Raw genomic sequence first — 26,332 nt, forward strand, 5'->3', positions numbered from 1 at the left:
GTATTGGACAGTAAAAATTCAGGTCATCCGAGTTCTCAGCGTTATATGCGAAACTGAGAAAAATTCTCCAAAAAAACGACCAAAAAACAAACAAACACAGAGAGAAACATCCTCTTTATAAGCTACGTGTGCCAACTTTGATAAGCATTAATTATGGTAAACAATTCAAAATTATTTGGGCCACTCTTTCATCATTGCCTGCTTCCTTAAGTGCAACTCAGCTAAAGGAAAAAAAAAATCTCCCCACTTCATTTCAAACACACGCATACATATTTTAGTTGATGTCAGTGCCGCAGTTTCTTTATCTGTAGCACACACATGACTTGAAGCAGACTGGAAATACGCTACTTGCTTCAAAGGCAGCGCAGGAGGCTGACACAGAAGAGGAGAGAACACCGCCTCCAAATTTCGGTGCCTCTCCTGACAGCGCTGCACCCGGAAAGCGCTGCCAGCCCAGCAGCCTTGGCCGGGGGATGGATAGTTCACAATCCAAGCTGACACAGCTATGCCAACAAACCCGTGGAGCCCAGCGCTGGCCTCAAACTATTTTAGAAGTGGTAAGCAAGCAAGAGAAAAGAAAGGGGGAAAAAAAAAAAAAAAGAAAGAAAAAAAGAAGAAAAAAAGAAATGAGGGTTGGTGCCTTACACCTTGCGAAAACATTATGAGAGAGGATAGAGGGAGTTGTGCAGCATAACCTCATTCGTGTTAAATTCAGTATTTCTACTGAGGCTCTGATGGTACATTAGAAAGAAAGCAGGGAAATATCCTCTATGTTTTTATCAATGGGGAAATTGAAGAGTGTGGCTGATAGAGTCTAACAAGTGTCCTCCAGCTGAGAAAAAACCAGGCACAGAAGAGCATTGCAAGCATATTGCTGTAACTTCATTTACTGTATCTTCCAGCATCATTTGAACAAACAGCTCTAGGGCCTTGTTCTGCTTGTCACACGCTTTCCACCCTGCAGTAGGAAGCACAACTACAGCTCACCTCCTTTATAACTTCAAACAAATGCTTAGTTAATTCTTCACGCTTCAAACTTGGAAGTAGATAATAAAGAGTTTGGCGGTTTTACACTTGATGCTCCACTGAGATGATCAGGCAGATAAAGATTTGACTCCTGATGTGCAGAGAGGAACCAAGTCAGAGCCTTCAAGCAATGCTGTGTTTTGCCAAACCTCTGGCTTTTCCATGTGATAAAAAACCAAGTGGTTACACTGAATGGAGAGAAATAAGCAGGTCAGCTCTATAGGATGCCCCCACTGAGAAACACTATGTCTGCACCACTGTACCATTTACACATATTTGAATCGTGACACTTCAGTGTCCTCTGAAGAGTCACACAAGGCCAACACAGCAGCCATTTTACGTGGCTGATCTGTGCAGCTACACAGATGTCAGCTTTGAGAAATAGTAGCTTGCAGCTGCAAGGTACAGTGCTTTAACAGGGAATTGCAGGAAACAGTTGCGTGGGGCTGTGCTGTAATAAAACCCAACCAACCAAAAAACCCTAACGCTCACGATTTCTTGTTGGGCTACACATTGCAGGCAAGTGAGAATAAGCATGGCAAGCCTGGAAGAACTTGCACAGCTCAGTTTTTGTCCATGACAAAACGGATCCCCGTATGAAGATGCTCAAGTTGTACTCAGCCACTTTCCACAAAATTCCTGCTGCATCAGGATCCCGGAAAGCCCTGCCAGTGCTGTGAGAGGACATCAGAAATACCACACATAACTGACAGCCCTTCCCAGACAGGGTCTTCTATTCACCAGACACCAGTTGTGAACTGGTGATGGTGAAGGACCCACTTTCCTTCTCACTCTCCGCAGAGACCAGTATCTCCATCAGCATCCAGACAGATGAGCCTCACATTGCAGCCTCCGCGCTGCCCCTGAGGACCTCTTCCCAGGTCAGAGCTGACCCATGGGAGCAGGATTTAGAGAGCTCCTGTGATTTGGGGAGTGGGGGTTGCCTGAAAATGTAGCCACCACTGATGCCCTCCAAATCCTCATGTACCTGTGTATATGCAGCACTGCTGCTTTATATCCAGGCAGCATTAGCACGTACACCTTCTCTCTAAAACAACGTTGCACAAAAACACAGTGAGAGAAGGCTACTGCATTAATCCATGAGAAATTAAGAGGTTTAGTTAGGAATAGATAATTAAAGCAACTGAACAGACCTCCTGTGCTCTTGCTAATTGCTTTTATTTTACTGTGTGCCCAAATAAGCATGCCAGACAAGGCATGGGTATAATTGCTTTGGCAGGGAGAGAATGGGAGGAGAGAAAGGTCAAGTTACAAACTCATACAGTTCCTCAACCTAAACCTTTGCTTTCCACCATTTTGGGGTGACAAGTTTAAGGCGATGAAAGACTGACAGTCTGCTGGTTACTGTGGATCACAGGTTAGTGCCAAAGATGACAACCAATTCTCAACAGTCCAAAAAATATGGATAAAAAAATACAAAAAAATGAGACTTCATGCTACAAAATACTGTCCCTTTAAATAAAAAATATTTCTGAAAGGTAAATACGGCAAGATTCTCCTCCAGAAATATTCTTAGCTATTTATCAGGCATGAACAGGATGAAATGAAATGTGCAAATGTGGAAAAAGTAACACTTTGCTCAAGTTTTGGGTAATCAAGACAACAGAAAGAATGCAAAACATAGATTGAACAGTGTAAATGAGTACGGAAGTCCAGGAGCAAAAACTTTACACTTTTCACAGCCTGCTCCCTGCAGTTCTATAAAGGCCAGGGCTCTCGCTGAAGCTGGAATGGGAACAAACAGCCTCCTGGTCAAGCTCCCAGTGAAAGGAACCAGCAGCAGTGAACTTGGCAAGCCTGTGCCCGCCAGCAATTCCCACACACAAGGGAGAGAAGCAGCCTCTCTCCTTACCAGCTTCTCCTCTGTTTTGGAATGCATCCTCTCCCTCGTTGGGAGGCCAAAGGCCACAAAGGCTCTCCCATCCCCTAAGTGGCTTCCCCAGAAAGAGTCCACAGCCCCTCCACACTGGCTTCTTCAGCCCATAACCCCTCATCCCACCCTCGTCCCCTTACAAGACCACCAGACCAAGAAAACACATTGTACATCACTGAGAGTGAGGAGCTCAAAAATTAAGTACTTCCATCTTAGCTCTTGGTGGATAACAAGATTATAATAAAGTCAATTATTCTCATTGACAAACATTTGGGTACAACGTCTGGTATTTCTTAATGCAGAAAAATAACGAGAAAGTTTTCCTTTATTATGATTGAGCTCATAAGCTGTAATGTACTTACAATAAATGAATATTATTGAAGTGAATAAACGCAAGCCTTTGTTATAGATACGTTGTCACTTCAGTCACAAAATACGTATTGTGCATTAATATAATCACGGAATCACAGACTGGCTGAGGCTGGTGGGCACCTCTGGAGATTGCCTAGTCCAATCCCCCTGTTCAAGCAGGGCCACCTACAGCAGGTTGCTCAGGATTGTGTCCACTTGGGTCTTGAATATCTCCAAGGATGGAGACTCCACAGCCTGCCTGGGCAACCTGTGCCAGCATTTGACCACGCTCATAGTAAAAATGTTTTTTTCTCATGTTTAAATGCAATTTCCTGTATTTCACTTTGAGCACATGCTCTTGTCCTGCTACTGAGCAGAGTCTGGTTCTGCCTTTACTCCTCCCATCAAGTATTTGCACACCAATGAGATCCTCCTGAGCCTTCTCTTCTCCAGGCTGAATAGTCCCAGCTCCCTCAATCTTTCTTCACAGGAGAGATGCTCCAGTCCTTTCATCATTCTCGTGGCCCTTTGTATGTCCATGTCCCTTTTGTACTGGAGAGCTCAGAACTGGACCCAGCACTGCAGGAGTGTCTCACCAGTGCTGAGTAGAGGGGAAGGACCACCTTCCTTGATCTGCTGGCAACACTGCCTAATGTGGCCCAAGATGCCCCTGGCCCTTCTTTGCTGCCAGGATACATTGTTGACTCTTGTTCACCTTGTTGTCTATCAGGATCCTCGGGAAATAATAAACCCTGTATTGTAGCAATCAAGCTACCAAAACCATATGCTACTGTACTGTGATAAGCAACTACATGGGGAAATTACATGGGAAATGAGAAACTAAAAACTTAATACAAAGATGTGACCCCAACTTCCTTGTCATGCAGGTGCTAATAAGACCCCAGTGAGATATTTAGTGAGATACAGGGAAGAGGAATCAGGAATATTTCAAATGTGCTGTGCTGGATAGTGCTTCCCAGACTGGAAGCTGTGACAGAGGAAAATGTATCAGGATCCAGAACCGCCGCCTCCAAGAGGCAAATTTTGCTTCTTTGCAAGAGCATGGGCTTGGCTGCCCCACGCCGGGAGGCACCATCTCTCAGAAACGTGCCCTTCAAGCTGTTGTGGCTCCTGGTTTGGCAGTCCTGCACTGATGCTGAAACACGACCATTTGCAGCTGCCTGCGGGGCATTTTGGCACCCACCTTGGTGATACAGCCTGAGCCTCTCTTTTGATGCACCATCACCCTGAATACCACATCTTTCCCTGCTGGGTAACCGCCATCCTACTGAACCAGACATCTTTCCTAGCTTTATTCCAGCACAGAGGTGTCTGTGCTGGAGATCTGTCACCACTCGGGCTTCTTCCAGACTGAATCCAACCCTCTGACAAATTTCTCCCTGGAGGGGCAATGCCACACTGGAACTGGTATCTCAGCAAGGCCAAGGAGCCTCCATTCTCAGAGGGTTTCAAGGCATTGGCCAGACAATGCCACAGATGGCCTGACGCAGTGCTGGCCACCACCTTGCTCGAATCAGGGCCCTCCCCAGTCCTTTCCAACCAGCAGGTGGGCTCCCTGTGCTCCTCTGCAGGTGCTGAGGGGTTAACTGTCATGTACCTGATTAAAGTATAGAGTGTTAGTCTGCTCTCATACTCTATTTTTACTTACGAGCAGATTACCTTCCTCTCACTGATAGGGAACTAGGGTAAGGAGCTGAAGGGCAGAAAACAGCCCTCTCAGCTTCCTAGAAATGAAAGCTATTGCAGCCTCTAAAGTGTCGCATTTTGGAGTGGTTCTATTTTTGCATCCGATGCTGCAGTCTCATGCGGATGCAAAACGCTGAGCAAGGGCTGGGGGAGGAAGCTGTCTGCAGCACGCAGGTATGCCCCTCCTCTTTGAAAGCAATTACGAGAGATCACATTCAGACCAAGTTTTACAGACAAGGGAAAACCCGCAGATAGAAGGAGTCCCACAGCCAAACAGCTATAAAGAGATGTATTTTTGGCCACCATCATATCCACTGCACAGCACCTAGAAAGTCAGGGCAGCCCAATGCACTGAAACTTTTTGCCCTTTTCTGTTCAGTCAAGGAGCACAGCAAGACAAACAAGTATCGGAGCTGTGGACCTGGATTTCAAACGGAAGAGTTAGCACATATCTTTTCTGCACAAACACATACGCAAACACGCCATTGCCACTTTCCTCAGAAAAGCTGTCAAGCAGCCAGCCAACAACGCAACACTAGCACCAGCCTGGCGTTAAACTCTGCACAATTACTCTAATAACTCCAGTTGGGCACGATCGCTGGAAGAAGGACAAACAGATTAGTATCATGAAATCCCGGTAGGAATAATTGGACTTTAACTGAGGTTGGGGTTATCTGGTTCACATTCCTAATTAGCGATCGCACTTTCCAATGGGTCTTAACAATGTACTGTATAAATGCGTGGGCTGGCTCTAGCCTTGCATGCTGTAATGTATTTTGGCACGTGGCTGTGCTAACCTCTTCCTTTTTCTCCCTTCTTTCTGGTGGAGAAGTATTCGCTAATTTTTTCATATGCAATGTGGACGATGAAAAAGATTACAATTGTTTCCAGACCACTGATTTTATTTCATTTTACTGTTTCGATTTAAACTGCATTTTGCAAGTTATTTTGGCCAACACTTGGATTTCTACACTGCATGGGCCACCTGTGCCCATGATCTCCTCTGTGCAAACACAAGGAAAATACTCATAAAGTTACAATGTATATGGTAACAAATAACTAGCATACACAAGGGGAAGTTTCTCCCCCACCATGTTGCAGCTTCTGCAATTATTCTTGCAACACAAACAAGTGTAAATGATTAACTGATTGTCAGGAATACTTTGTACTCGCTGGAGTGAGCACTCTCTTCCCACAAATTCCCCCAGCTGAGTCTCCCAGTTGCTGAATTCCAACCTCTTGACAACACACTTTCTCATTCTTTGCTCATGAATTACCCAGTTTACACAAAAATACGCCCAATCCCAGGAAAAAAAAAAAATAATTACTTGTGCTGATAGTCATTACTTGCAAGTTCAAGTGTATGCAAGCTTCCAAGATTCACTTTTGTACTGAGAACCCCATTTCTGGCAGAGGGATTTTCCCATCACAAATATGTCATAATTTAATAGCATAGGCAAATAGGTGCATAATTTAATGCACATAATATGTGCATACACAAACATATACACATTTCTGAGGAAGTAAACACTCAGTGTGGTTCCAACTGCAGAGGAGCTGGAGACCACACATCACAGTGTTTCTCCATCTACTGAGAGTCAGAGGTCCTAAACTCGCACAGTCATTCTGGTAAGGAGTGCTTTTTTTGTCTGCAAATGAAATAAAAATCTCCATACTATGACATTTTCCGTATCTCTTCTGAAAGAGTTTGAGCTGGCCAAGATTCGAAGGGCTCAATAATTCTAGAAGCTAATCATTGCACTTTAGGGCAGAAAATTTCCAAATAGGGAGAATGTGTTTTTTTAACTAATCTTGATTAGAAGATGAAAAAAATAACAGAAGATTTCTTTTTTCCCAAGGAAGATAAATGGAAGAAGTCATTCCAAAGGAGGTTAACTTCATTTCACTTCTACACATTTGTATTTTGCATTTTCAGAGGATTTGCTTTTGTGTTGTTTACACTTCTCCACAGTATCTCTCTATGAGGAAAAGAAGGTGAAGGAGAAAGGTGACAGAGGAGAAAAGAAACCTCAAATTTCTTCAAATCTGTTGTTTCTCAACGGAAGTCCCCAGCAGGAAGCTAAGTGGAAAGAATCCAGGAAGAAGAATAGGATGGAGAATATTTCCTGGAGCATAAACTGGCAGAGAATCAGCAAGTTTTCCTCTGGTTTACTCAAGTACCTCTCACAGACGACATGTATAACTTGCAGGATGAGAGCTTTTAAAAGCATAACATGACTTAACCACTGGAATTCAGGCGCCCACATCCCCTGCTGCGCCTGCTGAAAATGGCACTGGCAGTTCCAGAAGAATCAACATTTAGTTTATCTGAAAGTTGAGAGCACTGAAAGTGATGTTCTAAGCATTACACAAAACATTTTCAAGAAAGTCACTTCTGTTATGGAACAAAAACTTTGCTGAAGTTACTGTACAATGTTGTACACCACAGACAGCAGAAGGATATACAAAGTGACACAGCAAACAACAAACACACTGCTCCCCTCTCCCACACAGACAAACAGAGAAAAGCTTAAAGATAAAAGAACTGAACTCATCCAGCCTTTTTACTCCAACTATTTTATGTTTCTTAGGGAAAAATCTTGGTTTTGGCATATGCAGAGAATTATAAATCAACATTTATGAGGACACATGTATCCCTTGGATGGAAATAACACTTTCAAGCAGTTTATAAGCAGTTCTCTAGCATGGGGAGGAGATACTGAACAAGACTTTTCTCCAGCCTTTCAGGTGGCAAAGAAAATAAAGGCAATGAAATAAAAATTTCAAAGTAAAATACATTAATTTTTTAGTTGTCAAAAGGAAATGCCATTTAATCTTTTACATACTTGATCACAGCTACTAATGAAACTTCACTGGTAAACTGCATCTGGAAAAGTCCCAGGTCACACTTCCAAATACAATCTACTGAATAAACAATTTAGCCTTTAGATGTGGGAAGAACTAAGAGCTAGGCAATTTCAGAAACCTATAGTTCAATAATAGCTGCGTTAAAAAGACTTTTTGTTTTCCCCAATATGCATATACTTCAAGAGATGCTTTTTCTGAAAGCTGCATGCCAATACAAGCTCTCCAAATGTTCTATTTCTTTATTGACATTTTTATGTGTCAACTTCTATATACATCCCAGTAGGTGACCAACGTATTCTAATACTCTGAAATAACAGCTGCAATATTATTTTGCCTATCTCTGCTTGTTAATTTAGAACCCTATGCCATACTGGTCTGCACTTATAAACAAACATCACACAAGAAAACTTAGAGTAGACTAGAAGATAATTTGACATACAGCAATGACCGATCATTTTCTCTCTCCCCCTTCCTCCCCCCCCATCAGGGCAGTACTAGAATTTATCAGCTTATTGATATTTATTGTAATATAGCAGATTAAAATGCATTGCCATTTCTGAAAATAACCTTTTCTGACCCCTATCTTCAAAGTACTTTACACAAGCATTTAGATAAATATTGGTATAGTTACATACCTACACCAAGTGTCAATGACATTGTATAACATGACACAGTTTTTATCAGGGGCAACCTTCTTTAATGCTGTTTGAGCTTGCAATCCTAAAAAGCCAGCACTAATCTAAAAAAAACCCCAGGGGACTGCTAAATCCCCATAAGAAGATTGGTGACCTAGTGCCGATGCTGGCATCAAACCAAATTAGGGTTTTTGCCTTCTACCTCAGCAGCAGAGAGATCACACCAGCACTGACATCACACGAGCTCTAAGGGCACCGCTGCGTGCGCTCCCCAGTTTGCATGCTTAGGAAATAAAGTGGGCACTTTGTTCTCGGCAATGCAAAGCAGCAAAGGGAGGCACCTGAGGAATAATAAATACTCTGGAGCACGTCTTTACACGTGGAAGCGTAACAGCCACGGCTGCAATGTGCACAACAGCTACAGAAATACCTGTCAACAGTGATGATTATCAAATGCTTGGGCATCCCAAATGCATCAACAGAATTCATACTGTAAAAATTCTTACAAGCACTACTCTCTGATAAAAGGTAAAAAACAGTGGATAGTATTTCTCAAACAGCAGAGAATCTCAATCTGAACACATTGATTAGTCTCACACATTTGCTAAATCCTGACATAAAATAATAAACCATATTCCACGATTTTGGAGGCTTTTCAACAGAGAAAGCGTCTCCCTTCCTCAGTTTTCTTGAGAACACAGATTGTTTGGGCTTGGATGTTAACTAGACGTGCAGCTGATCCACTGGCTTAATGCCTCCTGACTGCCCGACTGCCTCCTGCAAGACACTCTGCGGTAACTCAAGCGGGTCTCTTGGGATTCAATACAGCAGTTGAAGCTTTCCAGTAGGGGTTATAAATATAAATATTTTCATTATTCTGCATATGCTTGGATGAGCTCAGCAAACACCTCTCTCCTCTGTAACTGCTAACTATGCACAAGCCTAGCACCGACACACCAAGGGGAACCAATGCTACCTGTACCATAAATAGTTACTGGCACATATCAGCAAAAATCAACCATAATTTTTTTTGTTTATTTGCAGCTGAAAAAAGCTCTACTGACAATATAGTCCGATTTACAGAGTAATCTTGCCATATGAATTTAAAAGCCACAGAGCTCTCCCTGACCTACATTGCCAGGCTGGAGTGAAAAAAAAACCAACCCAAAACATCACACAGAAACCAGAGCAGAGAAAGATGCTCTTGAGACAGGAGAGGCAGCACAATGATCAGGCTTTTAGATCTGGGGTATCTTAGTATCACACCATCAATGTCGGGATTGTCAAGAAAAACACCGTAGCCTATTCTCAAGCTACATCCAAGCTTTATCCACTTCAGATCAAAACCACTTCTGCCAGAGCAAGATAAACCATGAGAGACAGACCTCACTGTCCATCAAAGCTTTGCTTTACAAGCAGGTATTTCTTCACCACCCAGTCCCATCTCTGATATTTTGTTCATTGTATCAACAGACAGGGATAAGAAAACATAAAAGCAGCCCAGCGAACACTGCATGGGGCTCAGATGGAAAAAATCACCTATATAAGGTGTCACAATTCTATATGACAGCTGATATCTTTAGGAGATGATAATAAACTGAATATTTACTTAGTTTTGGTCTGGAAACAGCAAGTCTAAGTGTTAACATGGGGACAGAATCTATAAAATGGGAACAACTAGCAGCAGAGTTGAAGATAAATTCAGGTGGCTGGAGTTGGTGACAGGCACTCGAGTAATTCAGAAACAGGGAAGAAAACATGACAAAATGCAGAGAAGGCTTGGCAGAAGCATGACCGGGCAGTGACAAGAAAATCAGCAACTTCTCTGGGAGGTTGGGCATGGGGTAGATGGGAGAATGGACACATGGTCCAGAAATAGCAGGAGGTTTTAAAATCTGACCACCCGTTTGGGGAAGGGAAAAGGGTAAGCAAAGCCCTTCATCCACTGTTTGCAGTTGATATTCCAGTAGCACTTAAAAACGCATTGGAGTTGGGTGCTGGCTGCACCAGGCACCCCAGTAAGAAGCAGCAGGTGCTCTGGGGTGAGGACCACCCTGGGCAATGTACCTGGAGAAGACAAACATGGGGGGACTGACACATTCTCACCCTCGTGAGGCCATCAGCAAGGATGGTGACAAGGACAGAACGCCTGGAGCCAATAGACCTCTATCTGTCTAGGATAACAGGCGGGTAAAAGATCATCCTTTTGGGGGTTCCTGCAAACAGGTTAACCAGCAAGGAGCCTTCCAGAACCTAGGTTTGAGTGTGCATGACCAAAAAAATTTAAAAACTTCACCAGATGGGGAACAAGCTCCTGTTGCCTGGCTCGTGTCCAACTGGTGCACCAAGGGGAGGAAACCAGAGGCAACATTTCACCAGGAAGTTTTCAGCTAATCATTTATTCCCTAGAAAATGCAGTTTCAGGGCAGCTGAAAATATTCGTCAATGTAGGTCGACCTCTCTCAATAGCTTTCACCATTATGAAAAATGGCTGGTGCCTCTGAAGCATCAAAATGAGGATTTTTGTCTGCTAAACCCATCATTTCACTGCCCAAAACATTTTCAGAAACTATTAATGAAAATTAATAGATGACTAGATGCAGAAAATAAATGTAGAGACATAAATTTTTTTGTTGTTGTTATTTTAAACTCTTGGCCTTTATTTTGATTGTGACCATGTCCTCTATTGTGCCAAAAAGTGGAATATAAAGCCCAACCTGCTGTTTACTTGGTGCAACATCTGAAGGAGTGACTTGGGTTTAATTCTTGGTTTTCCTTCAGTCTCTGTAAAATACCTGCATATTAACTGGAGGAAATACAAGAGTCCCCAGCTGTCTAATTGTTTAGGTGTGTTTTCCTTACAAGATTATAAGAGACCTTTTCCCTGAATACCACACAGCCCAGATGTTCCCAGCTGTGAGGAGTTGCGGGGGAGCAGGGGGAGCTGAGCCTCTCCTGGTGAGGAGGAAATGCTCCAGCCCCCCCCACCAGCATTCTCCTTTTGCCTTGTGGCATTTCTGAAACAATTGGCTCAACCTGATGTGACTTTTTTTTCATTTAGATTTCTTGAGCTTCAGTGAAAAACCTTTAAAACATTAATAAAACACACTAAAAAGGTAGCCCCTAACATGTTTATTTTTGTTTCAATGACCGAACTGAAGCAAAAAGTCTTTTTCTGCTCATCCTCTCAGTTGAGTATTATGAGCTGACAACACCGGTATCGATTTCCAGGACATTACAGTTCCTGAATTGACAAGTATTTTAACTCATAAAAAGCTGCACACAGTATTTGGAAAAAGCAAGCCAGAAGAGTTAGGTATTAACTCTATTCAGCTGGAACACATTCAGACAATACTGAGACTCCTACTGACATGTGTCAGGTAACATAGATCTTAACTGAATCCCCTGGCTAATCTAAGTCAGCCCTAATTAGTGGGTCTGGGGACAGAAAACATTCTGTGTAGCGACGACGATGCATCTCAACCCAGTCACATTTACTGAAACACGACATGGGGAAGAAATGAAACCTAAAACAAAGCTCTTCATATTAAATTAACTGAAATGTAAGCAACGAGTAGGTCAAAAGGAAAAGACTTATTAAAAAAATTCCCTCTTGCATTTGGTAATCAGTTTCATATGTAAAGCCATTTGCAAGAGACTGTGTGGAATTCATTAAACAATTAAAATGTGCAGGGGGTAACTGAAACTGAATCCTTCAGAAAGCAGAGTGCATCTTATTACAGAGGTTTCCTTCCTGACCTTAAAGCCTACCTCAAAACGGATGAGAAATTCAGTGTTATTAAATTTCCCGTGCAAATGCAGCGTGCAGGTCTGTGCTGAGACAGCTCCTGGGGTTAGCCAGGACACTGCGCAGGGAGGGGGACAACGGGGCCATGCATTCCCCCACTGCCATACAGAGACACAGAAGGGTTTTTCCTCCAGAAGCAGGTCTGGCAAGCCAGGTTTGGAAAACCAGAAGAAACACATGCAGCATTGAAGTCAGCCACTGCTCTCATTCATTTCTGGCAGCGGTGGCAGAGCAGAAATAAGTCTGCTTGTTCTCTCTTCTTCAAGCCTGTCCTACGACCATCTTTAACGACTTACTTTTTAAGAAAGCATCCATGTACTCTCACTTTCTAAGAGGAAAAAGAAAAATTTATGTGAAAACCAGTACCCCATCCTATTTGAGAATCAACTTATTTCATGTCCATTTTGCCTCAAAAAAGGAGTTCAAGCACATACTTCTTCAGGGCAGAAAAGGACCCGTTCACTCCAGTCTGCCTCTGTCTGTGTTATAAACCCTGGTTTCAAATGTATGGAAATAAAACTTCCCACCATTTCAACTCAAGTCTGCTACCTGAGGATGCAGGGAAACCCATTAAGAAAATGGGGTCTCCATCAGGGAGGAAGTCAGCAGGAGTTCATCACAGAGGCGTAGCAGCAGCTACAGGACACGCAACTACTGCCCAGGGTCCCAGTGGCAGCACGACTGAGAAAACTGGATGCAAAAAAACCCCAAACACAGTGTATTTTTACCAGTCCCCTCCTACCTTAGCTGACCCCCACCCACCAAGAAGAAGGGATACCAGTAACGCTTTCTGAGACGTCGGCTTTCCATGTGCTCTGCAGCCTATCCGAACCCTCCAGCAACTCACTCTGTTCGATGTAGGGCTGCAGAGATGCCACAGACAGGCTGCCATGGAAACATTTGTTTTCATTTACTGTGTCCTGCACGATAAGGAAGTCTGAGCAGCAGAGGAATGAAGAAAGAGTATAAATTACCAATGGGCTCACACAGCTGAGCCTTTGAAAATGAAATCTAATTATTTTACCACTTATTTAGACAGATTATGTTATAGCTTTCTGATCTCACTTTGTGATTAATAACGTATATGTTTAGAGCGGAAACTATGAAGGCAAATTCCAACCTGTTTTAGGAAGACACTTCAAATTAGGCTACATGTTAGGGAGAGGATGACAGCTGGTTCCACTTGCATCTTTTAATTAAAATACAGTAGTCCAGATAACAGAAAATTGAGATGGGGCAGAGAGGTAAGAAGAGGGAAATAAATCCTAGATACAGCGTAATTGTACTACATCACTTGAAACCCCTACTTACACTGTGAAGAACCCAGAAATAAGTTATTTCTGCTTGTTTTCTTTTATCTTAGGAAAAACCTGAAGTTTTATTTTGTTTTTTAATGTTATCTGAAATGAATTTGCACTCTTGGATCTTGCTTTATCTTTGGTTCTTCAAACCAACAAATGAAAAGTATAGGTCTAGCTTGCTTAACATAGAAGTCTCCGGCACCCTCTTTGCAGTGCAGTTTTTGGCCCCAGCTGTGGACTTGGCCACTTCTGACAAAGAGCATTTCTGATCCTGATGCTGGCTGGGAGAGTGCAATGAAGAGCCCAAGGAGAACTGCTTCCAGCAGGGGTGGACAGAATCACAGAATCACCTGGGGTTGGAAGGGACCTCCGGAGATCATCTAGTCCAACCCCCCTGCCAAAGCAGGTCCACCTGAAGCAGGTTGCACAGGAACTTGTCCCGGCAGATTTTGAATGTCTCCAGAGAAGGAGACTACACCACCTCCCTGGGCAGCCTACTCCAATGCTCTACCACTCTCAAAGCAAAGAAGTTCCTCCTCATGTTTAGGTGGAACTTCTTATATTCAAGTTTTTGCCCATTTCCTCTTGTCCTGTCACTGGGCACCACTGAAAAAAGACCGGCCCTGTCCTCTTGACACCCTCCCTTTAAGTATTTATAAGCATTGATCAGATCCCCCCCTCAGTCTTCTCTTCTCTAGACTAAAAAGACCCAAGTCCCTCAGCCTCTCCTTGTAAGGGAGATGCTCCAGGCCCCTAATCATCTTTGTAGCCCTCTGCTGCACCCTCTCCAGCAGTTGCCTGTCCTTCTTGAACTGGGGAGCCTAGAACTGGACACAATACTCCAGATGGGGCCTCACCAAGGCAGAGTAGAGGGTGAGGATAACCTCTCTTGACCTGCTGGTCACACTCTTCCTGATGCACCCCAGGATGCCATTGGCCTTCTTGGCCACAAGGGCACATTGTTGGCTCATGGTCATCTATTGTCTACCAGGACTCCTAGGTCTTTCTCCTCAGAGGTGCCCTCCAGCAAGTCAGCCCCCAGCCTGTACTGGTGCATGGGGTTATTTCTTCCCAGATGCAGCACCCTACACTTGCCTTTATTGAAGTACATCAGGTTCCTCTCTGCCCAACTCTCCAGCCTGTCCAGGTCTTGCTGTGTGGCAGCACAGCCCTCCAGCATGTCAACGACCCCTCCCAGTTTTGTATCATCAGCAAACTTGCTGAGGGTACACTCCGTCCCCTCATCCATGTCATCGATGAATATGTTGACAGCTAGGACATGATGAATACATTGCCATCTAGGATACCTGGGTGGAAATCACTGTTCAGCATCCCTCTGAGTAGACTGCATCAACTCCTGCAACTGAGAGCTCTTTAGAAATCTCCAGCTTCTTCATGACATGGGAGAACCACTTGGTGACCCTGAGGCTGTTTTTCTTTGATAGAGTATCAAAGACAATATCAGCATACAGCAAATACTTCTGCTCCAAAAGCCAACAGCTGTCCCTGGACAGGCAAAGCACCATTAGGTGGCCATCCCACCTCTGAAAAGAAAGACCCCTCTAAAATAAGCCCACCGGTACCGTCTGTAGGCTTCCAGACAAAAGCCGAAGTGAGGGTACAGATGGTAATGCTTCTGGTTTATGCTTTTGGAGGAAGATGAATGAACAGGTTGGGTTACGTACTTAACCTGATTTTGGTTTGTAATGTCTTACTGCATGAAAGACTTTCTGGGTCAGGACGGATACAGCACACAGGCAGTAACACCGAAGGGCCCCAGGAGAAAGCTTTTACCCAGCATTTGCTTAAGATGCTTTCACCAAAAGGATACCACACTAGATGAATCACTGTTAACCTCAGCTTTGAAGCTACCTCTGCCACATTTTCCCCTGTTGATATGTCTCATACAATATGAAAAAGTCTTGATGTCACAAATTCAAAGTACTGGACGTGAGAGAGACTGAAAAAAACAGCAGAAGGCAGTAGACGCTCAGCATTAAATATGGAATAAGGAAGAGGGGCTTCTGAAACAAAGGACACCAAGGGGATAATGGATTAACCAAACCTGCCTCAGAAGCATCTCAGTCTTTGAGTATGCGCAATTTCGGCTGTCAGGTCATTAACTGGATGAACACATAATTGATAAGCTGTAGGTTGCGCTCTACTTGAGAGCAATAAGCTCCTTTAAATGATATTAATATTTAACTTATATAAACACATTTGTCATTTGCAAAGCACTCTATAAAGTAACTGATGGATTCTATAATGATCCCCAACTCCCATAACTAGGGAGTGCAATTCTGGAGGGATAAATATCTGGCAAGATTCACTGAGAGAGCTATTATTCTAGCTCAAAATTACGTTTCTAAATTTCTGGTCCTTCTAGATTACACTGCTTTGTCGCCTTTATACGTAGAAGCATGACACACAGACAGAGCTGGAAGACAGGAGCTGACAACGTGGGATGACATTTCTGACTCACGTCCACCGATTGTCGCATCCCTACCCTGGGCCACCATCCACATTGAAAGGTGCAGTTAAATGGCTGAAACACAATGAATGGAAATATTAAATATTTGATTGCCTTGTGTTGTCTGCCCCTCTCCTCTTTCTTTTAAGGAATTAATCTTGGGGAATTTACTGACCTCCGTAATTTGTTAGGTCTTTCAGTATACTTCCCAGTTTAAAGGGGTACAGTAAATTCACTTGTAGGTGATACTTAAAATATGACAGCATTTTCCTGAAATGTGACAGATTATTTCTCATGCTGCAGCACCAAGTTTCTGTGAGACAGACACAGAACTTTTGCTATTACACAAAATTACTGTAGGAGAACTTGGCCTTCAGCCTCCTACATGGTTTCCTGAAATGTCTCTTGAGACAGACCCTCAGTCTCCCTGCCCTACTAACTCCTTTGTATATACTTTTCCTCCCTGGGAGATAAAGCACAGTGAAAGTCACACAATTTCTCTTGGCTGGGCACAGCATCCTTTCGCTTTAGCTGAACTTTATGCACATGGAAAGTGGAATCCCCTGGGGATCTATCAAGTGTTCCCACGGGTCAGAGTGGGCTATGCCAGAGAGGTACCCGCAGTTGCATCCTCAATACATACAGTAGGCTGACAAAGCCACCCAGGAAGGATGCAAAGTCTGGACCATCCATTTAAGGTATGTAAACACATGCGTCACTCCAGTTGCACTTCTACCCTGAAATACTTGTGCCTTCTACACTGCTCCCCGAAATATTTGTGCCTCCAAACCAACTTCTGTTTCAATGCACCCAACAGTCTGCTCATCATCATAGCTTTGTCGTTTGAGGATTCATCCTTTTTGGAGCTCTATTCTCATCAATATTACATTCTCCCTAGGAAGTCTAGCCATCTTAGAAGCAGATAAAGTGATTATTGATGACAGTCAATACAACTTCAAAATATTTCAGCAGTGTAAGTAGAAAAAATGCATACAAAATTTATATTGGACATTATTCAAGAGCTACTCAGAACTTGCAAAGCAGAGAAATTTGACAAGCAATAAAATATGATGGCTTCTATATGGTAGCATTTTGACACTTCAACTCAAATAGAGTCCAAGCTTAGTGGAAAAGTGAAACTTCCTAAAAGAAAGTATTATTCACAGCATTTTTTTTTTTTTTTGCATAAGTGGAAGTCCAACATAACAAATCTCCACTTCTGCTCCATTTTATATTCTTATAAAGCTCAGCCTGCTAGACAAGATTTCCATAGAAATCCTATTTGGCAAAATTTGCTTGCTTGATTGTATTCCAAAAAGTGACTCACATTTTATAATCAAGTGGCAAAAGCTGAGACAAGTTTGACTCTTTCCATCAAAGCCAGTATAGTCATTCTTCCAACTTAATGGTTCACACACTACTTTTGACAGACAAAACTGTGACCACAGGTCAAGAAATGACAATTTAATAGTCACAAAGTATGTGGTCAGACAGCTATTGCTAGTCTGAAGGAAATAACACAGGACTTGGCCAGTGAAACTAAAAGAGACTTGACAGCATGACTGCTAAGTTGCTCTAAGAGCAGTAAAATCACTGTTCCCATGTTAGTTTATAAAAATTTGGCCCAAACTATAAAGACGCAGCTAAATTTTTGAGCAACCTGGTCTAGTGGGACGTTTTTCATTGCCCATGGCAGGGGGTTGGAACTAGATGATCTTTCAGATCCCCTCCAACCCAAACCATTCTATGATCCTATGAAATAAAGTTCTTCCTCACCTGCACCCTCCAAAGTGCTTAAAACAAGAGTGGTCAAAGGATGCAAGGGCTAAGTGCAATCTGATTCTAAAGACATCAGGATTTGGCTCCCAGTCAGATACTCTTTTGCTTCACCCGTCGTTCTTCTTTGTGTTCCTGTGGGTTTCCCTTTTAAGCCTGCAGACTATCCCATCTCTACCTTTAAACTCCTCTGTTCTCCCCTGGTGGCTTTTCTTCTCCGCCGTATGCTGTGGTTACCTTGAAGGAGGGTCAGCTTTGCTGAGCCCTCCAACACACATCCTTCCCTTCCAGCCACTGCTTGTGGCCTCCTGACCTACAGCAGGCTCAGGACAGGCTGGTCCATTGCCCAAAGACCACCTTGGTGACATGGCTGGAAAGGATGAATGGAGAAATGGGTGCACTCTGAGCTGCTGAATTTGCTCATGCCTGCTGTAAGATGCTGAATTCACTCATGCTCTGCTTCTCCATGGCCTTCTGGAGTTGAAGGCAAGGCATCCTCTTAGCATGGGTCTGCCTGCAGGCACAGACCGGTTCTTAAGTAACAGTGCAGCAAAGACCATCCCTCCCAAAAGTAGGCTCCTGGTAAAATCCCAGCAGAAGGCAAGTTCCCCTACAGAAAACCACCAGCAACTTCCTGCCAGTAACATTCAGACATAGTTACAATTCACAAACATTGTGGAGAAGCATGTAAATCTCACCACTCACTGCTATTTGCTCCTGACACTTCTCCTGCCTCCCCTGACTGTTTCTTATGTCCTCACTAATCTCATGATGGTCAGAATTACTATTTAGAAAGTGACTAAATGTGAGATTCGACTCAGCACAGTACCAAGGAAAAGAGAAGCCCTACGGGACCAAGTTTTTCTTTGCTTATGGGCTTTGCTGCCCGTAATTCATTTTCTGCATTCTGTTGTGGCATGTGCCAGTATGATATTAATCCAAAGCCTCTGGTTGTTCCATGGACTGCTCATGATCTCTCATCCAGCTAAAATCTGTGCAAAGTCTTCAGCCTCCAGAAAAAACAACGGAAGCACGTCTGTGCTTGGCATCGGCGAAATATCAGGCCATTCATTCTTTAGCTTAAATTGGGAATTTAATTTCAAGTATTTTCCTCCAGAGAGGATGAAAAAAAGAAGACAAAATGTAATTTACCTCTACTTCACATGCATATTCCGATCCATCCAGGAGTGTCACTTTGCACTGCATATTTTTTGGTTTCTTGACGATCTTTAGAGGAGACTTGGAAAGCTTGCTAGATGATGATTTTTGAGAGAGCTTGTCGTCCTCTAGCTGCTGGTATTCCAGCTGTTTTGCACTCGCAGCAGCAAACTCCTGTTCTTTGTCTGTGGCCTATAAAGAGAAAGAAAGATACACTTTCAAGTGAGATAAATCGATCACGCAATGCAGTACGCTCTACACCCTGAACCCAAGCATTTAAGTGAGCCCAGTCTGGGGCTTGGACGAGAAAGCCCCTGACGCAGGACAGAGTCTTCTTTATCTATTGAAAAGACTTCCCATATTCCTCCCTTCTTACTCCAAACTGTACATTCAAATGCCCCATGAAGGAGCGGCATGCATGAAGATACTTTAGGTTTTTACATTTTCCGTAGGTACAAAGTCCCACTTGGACTTCTTGGACCTGTTCTTTTGGTCCATTGAAAATGCTGAATAATCGGTAAACGTTGTGATGAACAGATATTCCTAGGGTTTCTTGATATTACTTTAAAGTCCTGTACCTATTAAATCGTAAGATGCTTCCACGGTGTATATGGAATAGGAAAAAGACCATCAGGCTTGCACTAATTTCACTGTCAGTGAGAAAACAGTCCCCTGAATGAGGGGACTAATCCCCCTGTGACAGTGTGAAATCGCAGGCGGATGCTGACATGCCTGGGAGGGCAAAAGGCTCCCCAAGCACTCGAGCAAAGTGTTAAACAAACAGGATGGAAGTGAGGAGCCAAATTGCTTTTATGTGCAGCCGGCTGGCTAATGGATGATAACTACGGGATGAGAGGCTGAATTTTGCTCTCCACAGATGCCCGATAAGTCCCTCAAGCTGGCAAGAAGTAGGTGCTATTTGAAAGACAAATATACTGCAGGGGAAAGGGGAGAGAAGAAACAACCGTGGTTACTTTTGTGGGTTTATCTGAGGGTCAGACCATTTGAAGAGTTGCTGTGATGCAGCACAGCCCGTGGTCCTCTCCACGGCACTAGATGAAAGCCAGAACAGCTCTACAGCATTTCGTCCATCCTAGCAACAGCACTATGATGCAGTCATTACCTTTCTCATCAGTTATGCCCCTGATAGTCTCCAAACAAAACCTCAACAGGAGTGAAGTAATACCTCAGCTAAAGCTTAAGTGAAATTAAAAAAAACAGTAACAAAATAAAAAAATCTTTCTGTTATCTCACTACAAGGAAAAAAATCCAACCCAACTGTTTTGGCTCTGAATTATTTTAGTGTAATAAGCAACAAGCATTGCTGGAAATATATTGTAAATTAATCCTCCAAGTCTGTTTCCATTCACTGTATATAATAAACTTTCATGAGAATGGAGCAAATCCGTCCAAAAGCTTTAATCTGCTTTGAGACCAGGACAACCTTGCATCGTATAACCAGTAACAACATTGTAGCGCTAAATCACGGGAACTTTCCCCAAGAGATTTCATACAAACAAGCCATAAGCTTCCCCTCCGCCTTGGGGTGAATGGAGGAAAGAAGAATCTGGAATCGGCTCTGCTACCAGCAGCGCCAGGTCCTATTAAAGCCCCAACAAACTGCGATGTGGCAACTGCAAAGAGGCAAGCCAAGATCCATGCTCCTCCTTTCCCTGCAAGAGAGATCACAGCAAAGGCCTCCTGGGCTTCCCTGGGTGGGGAGACTAGAAGAAAGTGGGACTAGAGAGATAAAAAAGCAACACAAAAGCCATTTTCAAAATCCGTCTCATCCCTTGAGCCATGGATGTTCTTGCCCAGGAGCAGCCCAGCACCAGCCGGCTCTTCCCCCATCTAGCTGTAGCAGTGGAGGACTTTCTCCTTCCAGCACTTGGACACCAGCTCTGTGTCCTGGATGTCAAGGTCCTCGCATACCTTGAAGGCGGCAGGCGATGAAGGGCACAATGTATGTCAGCGGATTAGCTGTTCGCCGAGCATTTAACGCTTACAGCAGCTGTGATGAAGGGGGAGAGTCCCCCCAGGTTCAGAGCAAGGCTTGAGGCCAGCTACCCCTCTACCACAACCGTAGCCAGCTGGCAAGTGGTCCAACCTGCTGCACCAAGAGAAAAAAAAAGCCTGAAGATGACTCCCACCGGGGCTTCTGTGAGGAGTTGTGCTGCTGCTGATGGGCAGAGGGGCTATTTGATGATTTCCGTACGTTTTGTTAAAGAAATCTGCCATGGAAGGTGCATGTGCACATGTGCAAAAGTCATTCTGGGGCTAGAAAGAGATACTGCCATACCCAGTGGCTCATTAGATCTCTCATGTGAGACTTAACACGCTGCCCCAACAAAAAATAACCAACAAAAAAAACCCAGATGCATGGAACTAATCTTTTTCAAGAAAAAGGGGAAGGCTGCTTGAAAGAAAAGCCCACAACAACAAGGACAGCCAGCAGCCATGTGTAATTTTAGAGCCATCTTCAGCCTGCAAAAATTTCTGGGAATCATAATAGATTGATGATTATTTTTCTTCATGAAGACACTCGGTATCTCAAGAATACAGCAGATATTTGCTTATTTGTAAATATTTTCTAAAAAAAAGTACTATTGAGGTTATTTTGTTTATTAAGGTTCCTGTCTACATTAAGATCAGGGGAATGTGTCTAGGTTAAAGTCATACAAAGGATTTTCTCTCATTTGTCTGGAGAACAAAACATGCCAAGAACTATTAGAGAAGATCCCCCAAACTATGCTGATGTGTTCAGGCATTAAGGTACTTTCAGACTGTATTAAGCCTCTTCTTCCTAAAGAAACCTGACATCCTGGTGTCTTAGGGAAAAAAAAAAAAAAAGCGGCCAGTGAAAAACCCACGTACTTAGTGAATTATTTTGAACTCTGCAAGCACAGTTGCCTTTTCTCCCAAATTCTTCCCCAAGATACCTCTGTGCTGCATTTCCGCAGTATTTTCAGTGTCATGGACTCAATTCTAATGGAGCACTAGTTGCTTCAGGGTTTTTGAACATAAGCTGTCTCATCTCTATCTGCAAAGATAGAGATTTTACTATTAGATACATAGATAGATATTACTGTACCTTACTATGAGACAGTATGTTCAACCCCTTCTGAAGCTGGAACCGGCACTCAAAAGAAGCCTTTGACGTCACAGGATTCAGCAGTAATGGTCTTTGATGCTTCGCAGCTTCTCACTGGGGTACGAAGTGATATTATCAAGCTTGCACAACTCATGAAACTCATCTGCTTATGATAGTTGCTCAGAAATGTCAGTGCCCAACCCGTGTGATGCCTTCGTGCTCATTTTCATTGAGATAGGAAGGCAGGAAGATAGTAAGATTGCATTATTATACCCGATAGAAAGGACTCATTTCTGTAGTAACTGCTAATCCCAACATGAAGAAGCCTTTTTGTCTTCATTAAAGTGTTCTTTTTTTATGTGCATAGAATGGCAACAAAAAGTCACTGGCATGGACCAGTAACTTAAATCTTTCTTCCCAAGGTTTTCTCATAAAAGCGGCAGCAAAACCCATCAACTTCCTCACTGGGATTACGGACAGCAAGACCAAGTATGATACCCATTACTCCTTCAATTTTTGGCTTTTTTAACGGCATCATTGCCAATAGCTCTGCCTTGGTGCTGCATTTAAGTGGTTCTTTCCTGTGATACAGACACTGAAGCCACTATGAAGTATACTGGGCAGAGCACTGAAGCTGGATTTGTCAGTCAGGATTCAACCTCGTAATCTCAATGGGAAGCTCTCACATATCCCTTCTCTAACCCAGTTCTTCCAGCAAGGCATCTACAGACACCAGCTCACAGGTGATCTTCTTTGGGAAAGGAAGGGATCATGCGGCACATGAGAGCACCTCAGGTCTCCAAACTTACAGCTCTGTAAACGCAGACACACAGGTTTGGTGCCTAAGGGTTTTTTTCTGTTGTGGTTATTCTGGGGTTTGTTTTGTTTTATTTAAGATGAAAAGAAACTTGGAGCAGAAAGATTACTGAAGATGTCTGGAGTAATGAAATTAATACTTATGCCTAGGCCTGATGTCCGTGATATTTTAAATTAATGACCAGTTTGTGTAGCACTTTCTATTTTGGAGAAACAGCCCTGCCTCTTTTCCCCAAACTAACTACATGCAATTTCTGATCTATTTCGGAGACCAAAATTGTCTTAATGCGTAACCAGTAGATGTGGGAGCAAGAGCAGAGAGGTCTTTGGTGGGCACGGAGTGAGCCTGATCAGTGTTTATCAATGGTAAAAATGGTTAGCAATCAAAAAAACCCAAGCAGTTCTTCCAATGGTTGATCTACAATAGCAATAAACATCAGAAAACCTGCCCTGCTATGTCTACCTCTTGAGATATTAGGAGTCAGACATGACACCTCTTTTAACTTGGTCTCAGAAATGTTTGTCGTCCCAAGCATTTAGGGAATGGACCCATAAACCAGAAAAAAATATTTTGTTTTTATCTGAAATTGCCTACACCCCCTTTTTTCCCCCACCAACAGCAAGTTTGGGCTGTATCTCTGTGGACAAAAGCTTAAAACCCAAGACCAACAGCCAGCCCCAAACACTACGGGAGCACTCATGCTGATTTTAAGTAACACCTTACATCTGCTTGCTTCACCATCACTGTCTCCCAACTAGGTAAAATAACAGGACCTCACTTCAAACAATCAGATTTTTTTTAAAGGGTGGAGAAAAGGAGGAGTTAGACCAACTTATTCCACTCTACAAAGGTGAATGCGATCAGATAGGGGTCTTAACCTTATGGAGCTAAGGGATGCAATTTGCAGGTACCTCATTAATTGTGTGTCACTTACCCATGAAGAATAATGCCTGTTAATCCTATTGACTGGAAATTATTAACAGGAAAGAGAAAGCAGCTTCCGCAAATTTAATAAGTGCAACAATGTACCAAAAGGAAAAGCATGTGATAGCTCTTCTGAAACCTATTACGTGAAAAGTTAAAGTAATTATAATGCAGTCATTTCAGAACTATGAGAAGCTTAAGGGACCACAGATTTTTCATGGCTCACACATCAGACAAGCAAGCATGAAATCAGTTTTCAGCAGGTGTCAAAGAAGAAATGAACTCTGAAAACATTTTCAACTTTTTAAAAATTGGCACGGTTTGCTATCTAATGCAAAGAATCAAAGACGTTTCCTGCTTAGTTAATAAGACTGCCCTTATATTTAAACACTGGAGGTAGATTAGTTAGCAGTATCTGGTTTTAAGAAAGGGTTTTTGTAAAATACTAGTACTATGCTTTGCATCACATCTGGCTGGTGGCTGAACATAGCAATTGACACTGAAAGAACAGCGCAGACCATGAATTTCAAAATGTTATATATGAGAACTATTACTTCTAAAATGCAAAAGACCAAGCAGTCAAGATCTACCGCACCACATCAAACAGCTTTCCATGTGTATCCAAATATATATTTCCACTCCTAACACACCAGGCTTGTTGTTTCCCAGGAGCAATAAGTGGGCACGTAGCTAGCTGGATGCAGTGGGCATGGGCTCCCTTACCTGCTCCTTTTTCACTGGCGTGCTGTGGGCTGCCACGGCCGAGAACTGCTCGAGTGCGTTTTGATGCTCGTCGCTCTGCTGCTGCTGCTCCTGCTGCTCCTGCGGCTCAGTCTCGGCCGCCCCTTGCTGCGCAGGGCTCTCCTGCTGATCCTGCTCTTTATCCTTGGACTCAGAGTCCGATCCCGATTCTGTAGTCATGGTTGGTTATTCTGCAAAACAAGGTGACCTACTGAGTATGGACTTGTAGCCATGAATTTGTAGGCTAGGCTTACAAAATGCAGAAACATCGGGCACAAAGCTTTAGTCTTAATATGCCCGGTCCTTAAAACTAAAGTGGCCATTACTGGCCCAAGGAAGATCCCTAGGAAAGCTTCCCTGGCGCAAAAGACCAGGTCTAAATGCATCCGTACTCTGAGGAAGAGCACATTGCCATAAAATCATATTCTACAGACTTTATAGGACTTACACTGAAGTTCATAGAATCATAGAATCATAGAATGGCTAGAGTTGGAAAGGACCTTAAAGATCATCTAGTTCCAACCCCCCTGCCATGGGCAGGGACACCTCTCACTAGAGCAGGTTGCTTAAAGCCCCATCCAGCCTGGCCTTGAACACTTCCAGGGATGGGGCATCCACAACTTCCCTGGGCAACCTGTTCCAGTGCCTCACCACCCTCACTGTAAAGAATTTCTTCCTTATATCTAATCTAAATCTCTTCTCTTCCAATTTAAAACCATTGCCCCTTGTCCTGTCACCACTCTTCCTGACAAAGAGTCCCTCTTCAGCTCTTCTGTAGGCTCCCTTCAGGTATTGATAGGCTGTTATAAGGTCTCCCCGGAGCCTTCTCTTCTCCAGGCTGAACAACCCCAGCTCTCTCAGTCTGTCTTCATAGGAGAGGTGCTCCATCCCTCTGATCATCCTCGTGGCCCTCCGCTGGACCCGTTCCAACAGGTCCATGTCCTTTCTGTGTTGAGGACTCCAAAGCTGGACACAGTACTCCAGGAGGGGTCTCACGAGCGCAGAGTAGAGGGGCAGAATCACCTCGCGAGACCTGCTGGCCACACTTCTCCTGATGCAGCCCAGGACACGGTTGGCTCTCTGGGCTGCCAGTGCACACTGCCTGCTCATGTTGAGCTTCTCATCCATAAGCACTCCCAAGTCCTTCTCCTCGGGGCTGCTCTCCAGCCATTCTCCACCCAACTTGTATTTGTGCCTGGGGTTGCCACGTCCCAGGTGCAGGACCCTGCACTTGGCTTGGTTGAACTTCATGCAATTTGCACGAGCCCACCTCTCCAGCCTGTCTAGGTCCCTCTGGATGGCATCCCTTCCCTCCAGCGTGTCAACTGCGCCACCGAGCTTGGTGTCATCAGCAAACTTGCTGAGGGTGCACTCTATCCCACTGTCCATGTCACCGACAAAGATGTTAAACAGTACTGGTCCCAGTACCGACCCCTGCGGAACACCACTCGTTACTGGCCGCCACCTGGACATTGAGCCATTGATTGTAACCCTTTGGATGCGGCCATCCAGCCAGTTCCCTATCCACCGAGTGGTCCATCCATCGAATCCATGAGTTTCCAATTTTGAGACCAGGATGTCGTGCGGGACAGTGTCAAATGCTTTGCATAAGTCCAGGTAAATGACGTCAGTCGCTCTGCCCTTGTCTACCAAGTCTGTGGCAGTATTGTAAAAGGCCACCAAATTTGTCAGGCACGATTTGCCCTTGGTGAAGCCATGTTGGCTGTTTCCAATCACTTCTTTATTCTCCATGTGCCTTAGCAAG

At 43.7% G+C, this 26,332-nt stretch overlaps 1 protein-coding gene across 2 annotated transcripts in view; it reads right to left on the bottom strand.

Moving 5' to 3' along the window:
* Positions 1–24,752, bottom strand: part of EPB41L3 (erythrocyte membrane protein band 4.1 like 3) — a 68,334-nt gene extending 43,582 nt beyond the window's left edge. The window contains exons 1-2 of one of the 2 annotated variants that reach the window (XM_074146108.1): positions 24,550–24,752; positions 18,989–19,186 (exon numbers count right to left, since the gene is read on the bottom strand). In XM_074146108.1, the coding sequence (XP_074002209.1) occupies positions 18,989–19,186; positions 24,550–24,747 (396 nt within the window). In that variant the 5' untranslated portion in view covers positions 24,748–24,752. The remainder of the gene's footprint in view (positions 1–18,988; positions 19,187–24,549) is intronic. The other variant, XM_074146107.1, reaches the window with a different exon arrangement.
* Between the last annotated feature and the right edge of the window lie 1,580 nt (positions 24,753–26,332).

The sequence above is a fragment of the Numenius arquata genome, chromosome 4, assembly GCF_964106895.1.
Source record: "Numenius arquata chromosome 4, bNumArq3.hap1.1, whole genome shotgun sequence".
Taxonomy (NCBI): Eukaryota; Metazoa; Chordata; class Aves; order Charadriiformes; family Scolopacidae; genus Numenius; species Numenius arquata.